Source organism: Carassius gibelio, chromosome B5, assembly GCF_023724105.1.
Source record: "Carassius gibelio isolate Cgi1373 ecotype wild population from Czech Republic chromosome B5, carGib1.2-hapl.c, whole genome shotgun sequence".
In the NCBI taxonomy this organism is placed as follows: domain Eukaryota; kingdom Metazoa; phylum Chordata; class Actinopteri; order Cypriniformes; family Cyprinidae; genus Carassius; species Carassius gibelio.
In genome coordinates, this window is record NC_068400.1 from 41,529,980 (window position 1) to 41,546,905 (window position 16,926).

The 16,926-nt window shown below is 37.8% G+C and overlaps 1 protein-coding gene across 15 annotated transcripts in view; it reads right to left on the reverse strand.

Annotated features, from left to right (window-relative positions):
• The window catches only part of LOC127958845 (autism susceptibility gene 2 protein homolog), a 249,998-nt gene that overhangs the window by 170,851 nt on the left and 62,221 nt on the right, over positions 1-16,926 (reverse strand). For 11 of the 15 annotated variants that reach the window (XM_052557862.1, XM_052557864.1, XM_052557871.1 and 8 more), the window contains exons 3-4: positions 7,968-8,060; positions 1,855-1,890 (exon numbers count right to left, since the gene is read on the reverse strand). In XM_052557862.1, the coding sequence (XP_052413822.1) occupies positions 1,855-1,890; positions 7,968-8,060 (129 nt within the window). The remainder of the gene's footprint in view (positions 1-1,854; positions 1,891-7,967; positions 8,061-16,926) is intronic. The other 4 variants (XM_052557868.1, XM_052557865.1, XM_052557872.1 and 1 more) reach the window with 1 other exon arrangement.

Here is a 16,926-nt window from a genome sequence, read left to right on the forward strand (position 1 = left end):
TATTTGCAAATGGCCAAACAATAAAAGAGGTTGAGTAGTGACTGCATGACAGAATGAGTCCTGAAACCTTTAAACTCTTGTCTCTTCATGCTGACAAAACATATGAAATAAATAACCTAGCGGCTCATAGTGGCAGTCGTTAGCTGACATTCTTAGGAGACAGGTAATGTCAGCATCTCTGTGTGTGTGTGTGTGTGACCCTAACCCTCAAACAAACAAAGATTTGAGCATCTGATGGAGTGAGCTTTCTGTTTTGCACAAACAGCGATCCTGTGACATGTTGCTTGACATGCCTGCGGAAATTTAGCATATAAAATGCACTGCTGCTTTTGAATATTTCACGAGGGTATACAACACAATTTTTTCTGTCAGTTTCAGTGTCAAGTGTATACTGCACTTTCGAATAAAGAAGTACAGGGAATATATTCATAGATAATACGATTATCTTTATAGTAAGAAGAACAGTAAATCAATAATACAATGAATCCCTGCAATTTCCAAAGCTTATTTTCCTCCATAAAATCATCCATAGAAGAGCACAGCAGAGAATTGAACAAGGAATGAAAACTAGTGAGCATTTCTACACATAATACAATCATTATGAAACATGAAAATCTCATGAATGCATCATATGGTTCTAATGAAAAAACAACAACAACAGGAAACAGTTAATCTAATCTTATCTAATTATTTTAAAAATAAACTCTCTAAACCAAAAGCTTCTTTTTATTGGGACCCCCTTCTGAAATATAAAAGTGGCCTATATTTTCATACATAAAAACACATTTATTAATATTTTAAGGGTGAATATGCAGTCACTCACTTTAAAAACAACAAATATTTCATTTGAATGTTTTAAATTTACCTATATTTGTTATATAATTAAATGTTTTCATCGTTACTATTGTTATTATTTATAATATAAATATTATTATTATTATTAAACTAATAATAATATAATACAAATAATGATTCCTCTAATTTGACCAGTAGAATTAATATTACTATTAACAAATGATAATTTTTTTTATGTTTTTATTTATTTATATAAAAAACATGTGTATATATATATATATATATATATATATATATATATATATATATATATATATATATATATATATATATATATATATATATATATATACAATTTTTTTATATATAAAATGTTACATTTCCAAAATTTATATATATATATATATATATATAAATTTAGTAAATGTAACATTTTATATATAAAAAAAATTGCATTAAATGTAATGTATTAGAACGGGGTTGCAAAATGGTGCTAATGGTTCACCAAAAAAATAAAAAATAAAAAATATATATATATTAGCACCATTTTGCAACCCTGTTCTAATACAGTTCGACTCATCAAACTGTCTTAAAATGAGTTCATTCGAAAGAAAACCAACTCTACAGGACATCAAATTAAGGCTAATGCTCACTTTGGCACATCTTGCGGCAGCACGGCGACACCAAAATTGAGCTTACGTAACCGGAAGCATAAGATTTGTTTCAAAACCAAATCCAAATCTCTAACCCGATTCAAACAAGCTCTAACCGATGACCACAGCAGACCGTAGAAGAAGACATCGCCTGTGACACTTGAAACGACCAGAGCGCTGGAAATAAAATGGTCGTAAATATAAAGAAAGGCTCATTTACCCAAGGTGCAACGGGACACCTTTCACCATTTAATCAGTCAGTCACCCAAGAGTGATGTCCCTAATATCATGATTCCACCATTTCACTGTTTAACATAATTAAAATGTCCGCTGCCGGGGCCATAAACGGGAGGAGAGGATACTGTAATTCTGCCGTAAAGCCGCAGAGCGTGAAAATGTCACTTACCGAGTACCCTCGTCCTGACAGAGAGTGAGTGGAGCTCTGGGGGAGAGAAAGAGAGAGAGAGAGAGAGAGAGAGAGAGAGAGAGAGAGAACAACGTTGACCTTTGAGGGATACTATGAGATGACAGAGACATGATGAAGCTCTAGCACTTTAATATCAATATTCACATTAACCTTTTTCCCACCCTTCGTTCCTATCGTTCGCCTAATGGCATTCCTGATTCCTTTCTCTCTCTCTCTTTCTCTCTCTTACTCTCTCTCTTTCTCTTTAAGACCTGCTGAACAAATGACTCATATGACTCAAGCCCTGTCCGTCTGGTAGCTCAAGGCCTTTTCTCTTCGGCGAGAATTTGGGTTTATCTTAAATTGAGCTTTCAGCAGGAGTCTGCAGGTCTTCGGAGGAGAAACGCAATATAGCAGCTTTCTATAATGTTCTGGGAAGTTGCTTAAATCTGGTCCATAGATGGCTTGGGTCTCATTTCTTTCACCTGGTAATGGCACATTTTTCTTTAAAAAGTTCATCATTAATATGAAGATTAATACCAGAACAAACCATCTAAACCATGTGAGCATTAATAGCCTTAGCCTCTAATGTCATTTTATGCTAACATGTTTCAAAATCTGAAGCCGTTTCCGTTTTGTTTACTGTGCATTCGATGAAAAATTCCAGCATTAACTTAGTAATGCAGTCAAATGATTCTTATATAGCAGGTTACATCATTTTCCAGAACTGTGTCATAGATTGTCATCATAAAGGAAATGACATTTCAGATCAGAACCAAGTCACCCAGCGTTTGCATCCATTTTCCATGCTGTTGCATCAGCCCTTGTCAGTTTATGGTAAATGAGGGGGAACTAAAGTATTTTATTTTGCCGTGACAGATTCCTTGTCAGATTCAGATTCATATAGGGGCTTTAAAAACTGTTCAGGGCTGCCTGAGTGAGTCAACAACAACTTGAAGTTACACCGAGTGCTAAAGCTAGTTTCAGACTCCAACAAATCACACTTGTCTACAGCATGAATTCCATTTAGCATCATAAAAAAAAAAAAAAAACGAAAACGACTCAATGTCCTAATTCAACCAAAGCGAATCCTGGCTTAATCCAAGCCATGAATGTGAAACCAGGCCTATATGTTTCAGGATTCATTCTCTGAAAGACATTCAATATATTGTTGGTCACACTTTATTGGTGTCCCAATTCTTGCAAACAATTAACTAATGCCTCAATAGACTCCTAATTTGCTGCTTATTGATAGTTAGTAAGGTAGCTGTAATTCAGGTATTGGATCTAGAATATGCTCATGCAGAATATGTGCTTTATAAGAACTAATAAAGAGCCAATATGTTAATAATAGGCAGGCTAATAAGCAACTATAATAGTTAGAATTCGTCCCTATATTAAAATGTTCCCTTTTTTTTTTTTTTAAGTTAACAAGATTTTCCCGAACCACAAAGTTTTCAGTTGTGTCCATAAAATAATGAAACAAGATGCAGAAATTCTGACCGCATACATTTCTTTTATGATTTCAGAAGCTTCATCTGAGACTGCTGTGCCTTCATTTGAATGAGTTCCCACTTTTTTATACTACTGTGGTATCACTGACTTTAGATTTGCCTGCCCAATACTTTGCATTAACAAAAATAAACATTTTGTTTTTGGTCACTTTACATGTTGGTCAGGCCGCCTTCCTGTCAACATGGGCAGTTCTTGGCCAGAGTAAAGCCTAAACTAATTTGGGTATTTACAAAGCAGGGAATTCTCTAGACGTGGACATGCATTTCAAATTCAACATGAAATGAAAATTCTGTCTATTTTCTAAATGCATGTTATATCTCACAAACACTAAACTTCAATTTCATCAAAGCATCTGCTAAATGCATCAATGTAAGTTCACTGATACTGTACTAACAGTTCACTGCTGATTCTCAACTTTAATGCTGTAGACATCTCCAGACTAGACTGCAACTTCCACATCCAGATCTCAGAACCACATACTACGCCTGAATACCAATCTCATGCTCTCTCTCCCTTCATTTCCCCCTTCTTTTTGCCTCTTTCCTCAATTGGCAATTTCTGCCTCTGTCTCAGGGGGTGACTTTTCTGCAAGAGCAATTTTGTCCTTGCACAGAATTCAGTCACACACACACACACACCTGCTACAAGGGTTTAACCCTCATCAGTTCCTCTGTTCTCGCTCACACTCAGTACAAACTCCCACTGTGACAATTAGAGAAGTGTTCCTGAGAAAACCCGGAAAGACGGCACTGCAGGATCCAAACACTTTTCCAGAACCCCTCTCCCTCACACACAGAAAAGCGAGGAGGTGTAACGTACGGAGAAGAGCGAGTGGGTGCAAGGCACACTGGGAGGCCCAAAAAATTGTAGAGTTAGCCTTACAATGCCCTGGTTCATTCACATTGCCACATTGAGAGTTAAAAGGGAGACTTATTTAAATGATAATGAGGAACAATACTCTGGATTTAGTGCTGCAGCGAGAGGAGAAAAAATCCATTACACCATCCGCGGTTCATAAGCCATGGGGCTGGACCACATCTAAACACGCTCCCTTAAAAGCCATTATACGCAGCACTCAATGGATTTGCCTAGCACTTAGGACTTCAAAACAGGATTAAGATGCAAGCAGCAAGAGAATGAGAGAAAAGGGAATGTGAAAGGGGGGAGAAACGGGACAGCAGCTGTTTCGGGGTTAACCAAACAACCTCTTAAAAAAAGAAATGGGGGACGAACCCACTTCTTAATCCAAATCCATTCTCGATCACTCTAGACCTCTTGGGCCCCGACAGATTTGGTGACAAGTGGGAGGGGGCGGATTGTTTAGCTACGGACCAGACTATTGGTTAAGATAGGGCTGCGGATGAAAAGAAGCCAATCGGGATGCAACGGAGCGTGAAGTCAGCGAGCGAACAGACGGCTGAGATGCAGAAGGTGTTGCTGGGTCTCTGTGGGCAGCTTCTTTGACATGGTGGGTGGGTTTCGAAATTATCAGAGTCTTTACCTTTGGGCCAGATCCACTCCAAACCTCCAAAACATCCTCGCTGTTCAGATACACAATAGCTTCTGTGGTCAGATTAGACATAGCATGTTTATTTGGATGCAAATGACAATGAGATTATAAGGGACAGATACAGTTCTACAGCGATTAATGAAACAAGACGTGTGATCTTCACCTGTTGAATAATACAATTTAAAAAATGGCATAAAATGTCGAACTACATATTTTTTAATACTATTGTAACTTAAAATGTTCTATTTTGATACATTTTAAAATGTCATTTACAGCATTCTTTTATCAAAGCTGAATTTTCGTCATCATTACTTCAGTCTTGAGTGTCACATGATCCTACAGGAATCATTTTAATAAGATTTGATGCTTAATAAACATGTATCATCATTATCAATGTTGAAATCAGTTGTTCTGCTTAATATTTTGATAGAAACCAGACTTTTTAATGACCAGAAAGCTTGCAAGAGCATGCATTTGAGATAATCGTATTATAAATGCATATAAAATATGCCCTTGAATATAATAACATCTTACTGGCCAAACTTTTCAGCTGTAGTGTATACTGAAAGAGGGAATCAAGCCACATCTAGGGACCAGAATACACTTTAGCAACTACTTAACATCCATCCAGAACACAAGCAACAACCACAACAGAGCAACACTTTGGCAATAGTGTGGCAAAAACACATTAACATTATGCATTGGTAAATCAAGTATGCGATTCCTGAATGTTGAGTTTGATTAGTGTGAAAGTCAGGAACGTTGACATCAAGATCATACTGTAAAAACATCACGTACGAATCTGAGTGATTTCCACATTTGAAAGAGGTCCAGATCGGAATTGAAAATGTCACTGTACAGACAGTCATCCAAAAACTAGATCTGTGTCACATTTGAGTGTGCAAATAAAAATCAGATTTGAACCATATTCATCTGTGGTCTGCATGTAGCCTTAGAGAGTAGTCTCGTTTTCATTCCAGTCGAATGAAAGAGTTTTGTCGGACTATCCTAGTTAAATCATTAACACACTGTACAATCTTCACAAGAACCGAAGTCTTGCTAAACAATTGGATGCATTCCGTAAAATCTAAGATCTTAGCAAATGCACGTCGCTAAAATGGCAAGCCCCCACATCGGCTGACTTTAAATCACTGCACTCCTGCCCCCAGTTCTTTGAGATACTGCCATCCCCCTCGTTTGTTTCCATTTCCTTCAGCGCGAAAAAAGAAATCCAGTTCTATCCGGCCTCTGAAGCGCAGAGATCGTTAGCTGGCGGCGCACACGCCTTAGCGTCTTTGAAGTGGGTATGAAAAGCGTATTTGGTATGCAAAGAAAATTAGCATGTATGGCGAATCACAAGAGAAGATTTTTTACACCATTTAACGACGTGACAGTGATGAAAGATGATCCTGTTTACAAAGCTAGCGTTAGCGCGGCGGGACGGGAAGGAACGGGTTTGGTGGATCTCCGGCTGTCTGTGTCTTTCTCTCGCTCCGAGATGGACAGATAGGCCTACAGATGACACGGATATGGCGCTCTGCATTTTAGCACCATTTCTTTGGCAGGGGATTAGAGGGAAATGTCATATCTGGCACTGTCAGCCATTACAGTCTGCAATTTTCTGCAGTCTTTCAGCCCTCCCTCCTTCTCTCTGTCTGCCCGTTGTTCTGTCGCTTTTTGCTGTCAAAACTGTCAGCCTGGATCACGCTTTTATCTGCCTCGAGCTCGCTTCTCTCTCTTCCTCGCTCTCCCTCTCTGACTTTTTCATGAAAAACAGCCTTTTGCACAAATTCATAAATGATGGCGGTGGGAGGGGGAAAGCGAAGACAGAAATTTCCCTCCGAATCTTTAACAGCCTAAGCATCACATTTAATCTCTTCATTAAAAACATTTTATTCTTTTCATCGTCTTCTCCTCCCTTCATCCTCGGCTCGCTGAGGCGCGTAGCCTCGTCGTCTCCGTATTACGGATCCATCCGAACCAATTTGCTGGGGATTTCGGACAAGCGTTTGACAGGCGTTAGTTAGGGACGCGTCTTCAGCTAGTCTCAGGAGAATTAGACACAAATTCTCATTACCCCTCTCTCAATCACATTACTTCTTCATTCAGGCCCTAACCAACACCCTACCAATACTTTTTCTCTGCATTAGTAAGAAACGGCTCCAGCCAAATGCAGGGGATCTTTTCTGCAGACACTTTTGATAAAAATGCACCGAGCTGACCGTGGGTTAATGCACACCAACATCTTATGAAACATATTAGATCAGTGATTCTTAAACTTTCATGACCTCCACTGTCCGCAAAATTATTTGAAGGCCCAGTGACTTTTCCTGTTGATTTCTGGGTAAGGATTAAAGGCTAAATAAATGTACTCACAATTTCTAACTTGAGATAATATAATATAATATAATATAATATAATATAATATAATATAATATAATATAATATAATATAATATAATATAATATAATATAATATAATATAATATAATATAATCATAAAACCAGTGTGCAAACATTTTCATACCGAAAATATGATTCAATCAATACATTTGCATTTATATATTTTTTTTTCTTCTAAATTTAGGCCAAAATACACAACTAATAATAATAAAAAAAAAATAATAATAATAATAATAATAATAATAATTATATATATATATATATATATATATATATATATATATATATATATATATATATATATATATATATATATTATATCATAAAATTTTAATAAATACAATACCATTTTATATTATAGTATTATATTCAAATACAATTAATACAAATTAGATTTATACATCTATAGAAATACAGTTTATATCTCTCAGTAACCGAAGTGAGTTTAAATTAAAATACCAAATAAGTTCTATAGTCTAAGCTGATGTAAAAAAAAAGCCAAGCAAGGGCATGAGATTAAACAACGGTAAGAATGAATTTATATGTGTATGCACATGTAAGAACACTTGAATGCATTTCTAATTGAATGAGACGACTGCCTGTGTCTAAAAATGTGTCTGTTAAAGGCTTCTCCTATTGGATTAAATGAATACTAGCATCATAATGACAAGCATCTTTGTGCTGACCTCACTGAGCCGATCTTTGGAGCTGCTCCTGGGGGCTGTGTTCACCTCAGTCTCCTCCGTTTTCTTCCCAGCCTGGCTCAGAAGACTCAAGGACTAGATAGAACAAAGAAAAAAGAAGACTTTAGAATTAGGACGAGAGCTTTGTATGGCTGTTGTAACCTTACAATAACACATGATGTAGAAAACCCAGCTCTTCACACATGTTTGGAGCACCAGTGTGAAATGATGCACTCTTGTGTCCTCAAGCAGAGACATATGTCTGCAAAACAATGTCTTTGTTGGGATGGACATGGACACTACAAGACAACAGGAAGACTTTAAAGAGTTTTATACAATATTCTAATCCAAAGACAACAAAGCAAATCTGAAAGGTGATTCTTTCATCTGTTTGCTTTGACCTGCTTATACCTGACATCCAAAAAAGTGTGTGGAAATTGTGCATTGTCGTCTTCACCACTTTAATCTGGTGCACCCGGAGCATTAACACGTGAAAACCCAAAGTGTGTGTGGAGGGCAGGTGAAGGTGATGTTTTTGCTGCAAACAGAGAAAGGCAGCTTTATGTGTTCCTGCATTCTGATTGGTGGAGGAGCTTAGGGATGCTCCCAAAACTTCCTGTTTGGTCTGCATTTGAAGATCCACTGATTTGAATGCATGCAAAAGAGCCACAGCTCACCTGGAAATGACATTCACTGACCTTCGTCTTGTTTCAATCTGAAAAAACCTCCTACAATTAACCAAGTATAAATATTATGCACATTACTAGTTATTTTTTGTTATGGGGTCTGCTAAAAAATACATGCACATTGCATAATAATAATAATACAAATAAAATTCCCATCCCCAATGCAATATGCAAATTATTTTTTGCTAAAGATTAGTAATTATAGCAATATGTTTACTAGAAAACATTTACTTTGTACAAATTATTTATAAATATTACGATTTTGCATAAATATTTTTACACACACACACACAATGTATTTAAATGTTTAGATTTTCTTGCAACTCAGCCAGAACAGTGTTGATTGATGAACTAAATGAACAGTCCGTTTTAAAAATGCAAGTGTGTGTGTGTGTGTGTGTGTGTCTGTGTGATCTAGTCCCAGTTTGTGTGCATAAGTATGAGCAATGGTATGTGTGTATTACTCGAGCAACTCCCCAGTGGCTTGCAGGTCTTGGCCCTGGTCTCCAGATCTCTACTCTAATTTAAACAGATCACTGCAACAATTAACCTTTCTGCTAAATATCAATTATAGCCCAAGGCAGAGCAGAATTAAAACGGTCATCAGCTAGTCTGACAGGTCCTGCATTCTGCCACCACCTGGTCATCGTTTCCCAGTCAATTCTCCCAGAGGACACACGCAAGCCCCATTTAATTACCTGAGCCAATACTGAGCCATCGCTGGAACAACACGGCACCAGCACTGGATGATTGGTGCAATGATTTACCATTCAGTAGAGGTCAGAAGCGAAAAGCAGCGGAGTGATAGGTGCGACGCTGGCGCTAATGTTGAAGATTTTCAGAAAAAAGAGCTGCAGGTGGGCCTAATCAAGTCAGAGTAATTTGCCGTAGTCAAGACAGGGGCTCGATTCTGTCAGAAAAGCTGACAAGCTAATCAATCCCGCTATCTCGACGTAATCTGCAGGGCTGCTAAGAGAATCATGGAATTGCTGGTGTGAATACTTGTAAAAGCAAGCGTGTGTGGTGTGCCAAAATATGGTTTTGATTTGTTTACTGAACACAGAATGAAAATTAATGTTTTCAAAAACACCATCTTCACTGATGTGGAAACAGAAGTCTGATTTTGCGATTGCAGCATCGAGAATTTTTTTTGGATACACCTTGTGTGTTTCGTGAGACCTTCCTTCAAATAAAATGGATTTATCCGAGGCTTCATGAACGGAGCTAGCTGAAGGTTTTGCAGGTCTGCCCCCGAGAGACCAATCATGCAAAGGGTTTCAAATGCACTTTAGTATTCCTCTGTTTGTGCATTTTCTAGTTACAGATTCATGTCTTGTTTAGAAATGGTGCAAGGTCAAGCGTGTAGACTTTAAGGATCTGTAAAAGACACAATTTCCCTGTTAGTTTTCTCTCAAAGACATTTAGGGAATTCAACTACAACATGAGGTCAAATTACCATACATGATAAATAACCCTGGGATTACTGGATCACAGCACATTATTTAAAACACGTTTTGTTATGAATGTTGTTAAATTGAAAGGATTTGAAATGGCGTGAGGGGAACTGAAATAAAATAAATAAAAAACATCATATCTCATGGGAACGTGATATGTTGTGGCCACGAGATCATTTTGTCGAGGTAATGACATCCTTATGTTGTGGCCACATGATGTGACATTTATTTTCCTTTTTGCAAATTAATAATTATAAATATTATAGTCTTTCATTGAGGAATTAATCATTCACGTCTATCATCACACACGGGCATAAATAATCGAAATCAAAACTTCATAGTGTTCCTGAAGCTCAACTGGTAGAGCGTTGCCTTATCAAGCGCAAGGTTGGGGGTTTGATTCCCCCGGGAACATATGATAGGTAAAAATGTATAGTCTGAATGCACTATAAGTCGCTTTGGATAAAAAGCGACTGCTAAATGCATACATTTTTCATTAAATTTTAATTTAATTAATTTAATTTACTTTAAATTTACTTTAAATTTAATTTCATGTCATAATCATCAGGTGTTTACAGTAGCAAATACTAGCTTACAGAACGTTAAGTAAAGCGATACATACATTGAAAGGGGAAATAATGAAATATTATATTTAAATTAAATAATTATAAAAATATAGCCATAACAAGTTGAAATAATAATAATAATAATAATAATATACAAATGTTAAAATAAAAATTGAAACTTTTTTACATTGTGCTATGGTCATGCAGGTTTGTTTACGAATTAAACTTGTGGCCATGAGAAAAATATCTGGTTCCTCAACACAGTGACTAAACGTCACGTGGCCACGACATAAGGTTGTCATTACCTCCATAAAATGATAATTTCACGCCACGACATAATAACTCGTGGGAACATGACAAAATTACGTGAACCAAACACGCCCCCTCTCGGTCACCGTAAAATGCGACTCATAGGCAACTATTTTTTTATTTTTTTTCAAATATGCAATTTTATTTTAGATGTTTAGCGTAGCCTATTTTTAAATATTTAGAAAAATTGCTTTACTTTGAAAAATACTGATTGTGTTAATTCTTCCGGTCGGTTATCGGTCAATATGAGCATCCCCGCTCTGAAGGTGAAAGCCCTGTTGCAGGCGTGAAGTCTCTGTTTTGTTATTCTGCTCTTTTGATCCTGTCTAACCTCAAAGGGCCTGCCGTCTCCAGCCAAGAGCCCCTGAGCCGCCACAAGTCCCACCTCCATTAGCACGAGAGTTTCACCTCCACCTCTCCCTTGTTCTCTCCCTCCTTCCACTCCATCTCTTCTCTCATGCACTTTATCTCATCCGCACCAGTCCCTCTCTCCCTCTCTCTCTATCTCTCACTCTGGTCTTCACCTGTCAGCGGTTTTCTCTCAGTCCCTGCTCGGGAATCAAGCCCTGTCAGTCCTCATTACCCCCCGGCCAAGTCTGGAACGCACCCCCCTCCCCGTTCGGATGAAAGCTCTCTGATGGTGAGGGGCGGGATGGGAGAGCGTAACCGAGGGCAGGCTCTGGGGACACAGATCCTTCCCCTAATTTGCTGGAAAAAGTGTCCCGCACTAGAGGAGCCTCACCTCTATTAACCCAAAGCCAGAGTGAAAGAGAGACAAAGAGGGAACGATGCGAGAGGCAGACAGAGAGAGAGAGAGAGAGAGAGAGGGCGGGTGACAGTGGCACCTCTACAGTGGCTCAATCTCCAGGCTCATTATCCCCGAGCTGCCCCAGAGCAGAGCAGAGCGCTTGGAGCATGGCAGGGCCACAGCAGGGCCAGGGGCCAAACAGATTCATCTGCTCTCATTTGCTCCTGTCTCAGCAGAGGCGGCAGCTGCTTGGGGAGCGGCGGGTTGAGCGAGGGAGGAAAGGGCGGGAGTCTGGGAGATTTAAGGCTTTGTATCCTGCCGCAGAATAGCGCCACCTGTCTCTTGCACTATATAAACACTGACACAGACCAGAAGAACATTTTAAGAATCAGATCTGTGACATACCAGGTACTTGTGGTGCTCTAATGCACTTCTGTTCAAAAGCAAATGCTTTTAAAATAAGTCTCTTGACTGTTTATTTGACCAAAAATACAGTGAAAACAGTAATCAACTGAAGTTAAAAATCAATTAATTTCTTCTTTCAAGATTCTATAGTTTATTCCAAAGTTACATTTTCAACAGTTTTCTAAAATGTTGATTTGGTGCACAAGAAAAATGTCTTAGTTTTATCAATCATAAAAACATCTTTTGCTGGAAACTTTGAAGAGTTCCTTCATGACAAGGTCCTTTGATAAAGAACAGCATTTATTTGAAATAGTAATCTTCTGATCAATTGAAAATGTTCTTGCTAAAAATTCCAACAACACTGCCAAATGGCAATCCCCATTTTCGTACATTTTGGTGGTTAATTTTTGCATAAGCCAAAATTTGAAAATCACAAAACTATGTGGGACAAAGTCTTGCTATAGTTAACTAAAACTTACAACAACAACAACAAAAAAGCCAATTCGAGATATTCTTCAATGCTATTATCTCGCTATACCTCAAGTATTATGCCTGTAACAGTTTAAGACACATTACACAAAAACATTTGATCACAGAACGGCTGTGATTGGCCAGAATCAAGTACATCAAGTATCTCTGTGATGACATCATCAGCCTTCCCTATCATCTCATCACCATGTGACCTCCTCCTTCCCGGTCACACTAACCTAAACAACCCTCGTGGGCTGCACTGTATTCCAAGGACACAGCGCTTTATACACTAAATGGGTTCCTGCTTTTATTACAATGAGTCCCAGAGTATCCATTAAACGTCTATCATCACTGTGCATTGTTCATAGCTCAGTGTGATTGATGTCCACATTATGTGGCCAAACGTATTACACAAGGCTTAAACCCCCAACATGCATCCCATGCTTTCCAGTAAGATGGGGGTTGCATAGAGGCAAATTTACACAAATGCGGTTCTACGGCGAGCGATTTGCGTACTCGATCACCCTAGAGGGCAAGAGAAAAAACGTTGCATTATGCTGTTAGTGGAAATCACTTACACAGATGGAATTCAAAGCAAACAAAAGCAGAAGTTCATTAAAGTCAGGCTGTCAAATAAGTGCCGTATGTGCAAATAGTTCACAGACACCAACATAAAGCTAATAATAGCAGTGGTCTCGCATTTCAGAACAGACTGCCAACAAGAAATGGCATTCGCAACTCATTTTATTTACATAATGTGACAAATATCAGAGAAAAGGAAGATATTCAATCAAGAAAAAAAGCAAAGCTTGATTTTATTCCATCAGAAATTTAATAGACTGTGAAAAGTAAGTGAACACTTCAGGAGCTAAGGTGACATCAACCTAGAAAGTAGCACCTGCAAATACATAAACCAAGTTAAATTAATGATTATTAATAAAGTACATGTTTAAAATAAATACATTACACAATGTTTATGAATACATTTAGAAATAAATGTAAACATGCAATTATGCAAGTATTTTTCATGTTTATTACATGTTAGCTATTGCATTAACTAATGCTAGCATATAATTGGCTCCATCAACCTTTCGTAAAGTGTTCATAGACATTTAAGGAAATGGTGTTACACTGTTGCAGAGAAATCAGGCTGAAATAAACGTCAACAATGATAGTTTCATGCATGTTTCATTTCAGCATTGAAATCAGTGACTGGAGCTCAACACCTGCCTCCAACCAATCAGATTCACCCTTATTCCTTCCACAGAACAGATCTGCACATACTAAGTGCTTTTGAAAGATGGACCCATATGGGCTTATATCATGTTCAGTGCTGTCTTTACCCACTGACCCCAGGTCCCTCGGGGCCCATGGGTTAATGAAAGGGGTAGATTAGTGGTCCCTATGGGCCTGTCTGTCTGTCTGTCTGTACGCCCCAGTCCTATTTTACACTCCCCAGCCATATGCATTGGAGACCGAGGCACAAAGATGACACATGGGCTTAAACATGAGCTCTCGTCATCTCTCTGCCACCAACCGTCTCGGGGGGCACCGCAGGCCTCGCCAATACACCCAAGTACACACAGACACACACATGTGACATCTAGACCACATGTCGCCCCCCAAGTGTTTACCTAAAATACACCGTCACCCTGCTGCTTCCCACGATGCAACTCTCCCTCTGCAATTACGAAATAAAGCAGAACGAAAGAGAAACACTTTCGAAAACACGGATAACACAAAAAAAGCCCAGAATGTTTGTTTGTCAACATTCCTAATGTGGCAGCAGACGCCGTTTTTCCCACCTTCACTCGTAACAAAATGTTCAGCTCGAAACTTGAAAGAAGAAACGTGTTTTGCAAGATGTTATGAAAACTAATGGGGCAAATTCAAATAAGGTGTCTTTGTGATGCAGCCCACTTGGTTTGCTCATTTGCAAGGCAAAACCTCAGCTTTAAAATCTTTACAGAGACAAAAAGGCCCCCGGGCTAGTGCAGAAACATCTGGTGCTAAACAAACGTTTCAGCGTTCATTTGTAATGTGCACGGCTTGCTACAAGAGTGAGCTGTTAAAATGGCTGCGGTGTAAATTGGCTCCATCAAGACAATAATACTACACCTGCTGAGATCTGGCTGTTAGAGGCAGTGAGACCGAAGCATAAATCCCACAGTGACAGGTAAAATCCATTCAAAATACACTGGACTTTGAAAACGGACACAAACTAGCTGATGGCAAAGGTTGTTCATTTAGTCAAAGACACTTCTATTAACACTAACAAAATAGTAGTGCAGATGTTATTGAAAATTAATAACAAAACATTTGGTGGCACCAATATAATACATTAAATCACATGTTAATAGTATAGGACTGAAATTAATCTGCAATGATTTTTTTTTAAAGAAATTAAAACTTATTTATCAAGGGTGCATTAAATTGATTTATAATGCAATAAGAGTAAGATATTCCTGTTTTCAACACTAATAAGAAATCATCATATTACATTGATTTCTGAAGTATCGAGGCAATTCAGTACTAAAATTCAGAAAAAAAGAGAAATACATTTTAAAATGTTCACATAGAACATACTTATTTTAAATTGTAATGCTATTGCACAGTATTGTTTTTAATGCATTATTGACTGAATAAATGTAGACTTGGTGGGCATAAGAGCCTTTTTTTACAAAAACATTAAAAAACTAAAATTAATAACCAATGATCTAACAAAACTTCTAAATAGAGGTGTACATATTCTAAAATTCACATTAATGCAATCTAAGCTATTTTCAAGAATACCTGTCCTATTTAAATATCTAATCAACATTACATTACCATGGTACTTTTGGATAGCTTTCTCAATTGTTGAATATAAATAGGGCATTAAACCCAGTTGCTGAATGGATCATAACCCAAGAGATGAAAAACAATTCAACTACTATTTTTATTAGAACTTTACAACCTGTTATCGCCCCTCACAAAGATGTGATATTCACACTACACAATGACAGCTGATTAAAACCTACAGTTCTAAACAGGACACTCGAGATGCCACATATCCCTTTAATTAAATCAGACACAGTTATCACCTAAGATGTGGCTACAGGGGTGTTAATTCTTGCACTGTTCCTAATCTGCTCTCCTGAATATATAAAATGTTCCATTTAAAACCAACCATGAATTCAGCTCTTCAAATAATAATAATAAAAACCCAAGCTAGTTATCAGTAGACTCATATCCATATTCTCGGTTTTTAATTACTTTTAATAACTATTCAAAGTCGCCAGCTTTTTTTGAAGAAAAATATTAGTAGGAGTGAGCAGCGCACTGGCTGAAATGATAAAAAGTTTTAAAATATCATTTTTGTTGTGCTTAAGCAACCACTATTTTTTTTTTTCTGCATGTTACATAACTCAAACCAGTAGGTGGCAACAAGTGACCAAGCCTTTACAAGTTGAATCACGGAGTCATTTACTCAAATGATTCATTCAATCTCACTCATTCTTTCAAAAACTTAACAAGTGAGTCACTGAATTGTTGAACTTACACATTTATCATGCAGACTTTAGATCTCGCAGCTGCCAGGCTTGCATAGTTTGACCACAAAACCAATACAAATATTAAGAACATGTGCAGAGATTGTACTATTGCACGGCGTGAAATACTGGAGGTATGGACCTGGGATTGCCTCAGACTGACGGAGAATGTGTGTTTGTGTTTAGTAAGACACAAATACTCTTATTTCCTGATTCTTTTGTGATGTCGTGTTAAAATGCCATCCAGATTTTATATACGCGTGTGTCCAAATGTCAAATATTCAGCCTAGAATTTTGAGAATTTACACTAATACTCCAATCCTGGCTGTCTTTCCAGTGTCTGGTACTTTTCATCCAGCACTGAATCATCAAGCTCAGGCAGACATCAACAGAGCAAATTAACTTCACTGTGATGATGTCTGAAACATCAGGCGGCATTTGCGAATGTAATCTGGAGAAAAAAAAAATGGCAGGCATGACAGCATTCTACATTGCATGCTGGGATACACTACATATGTGGTAACATGACCCGGATTTAAAGCTGCATAATCTGTCAAAACACTGACACATGGCGCGCTATTTCTGAGCATGGACGCAGACATAAAACACTCTCTCTGTCATTCTGGTGTAAATGTGCTGTAATCCACACAAATACCACCTGATGACACAAACATACAGAACAAAATCTCCCTTGCCAAATGACCAAAGTTACTATAGTTTCAATCAATCAGTCAATAAAAGGGATTTTTTTTATTTACACACACACACACAATTTACTTCCACTTCCACTACT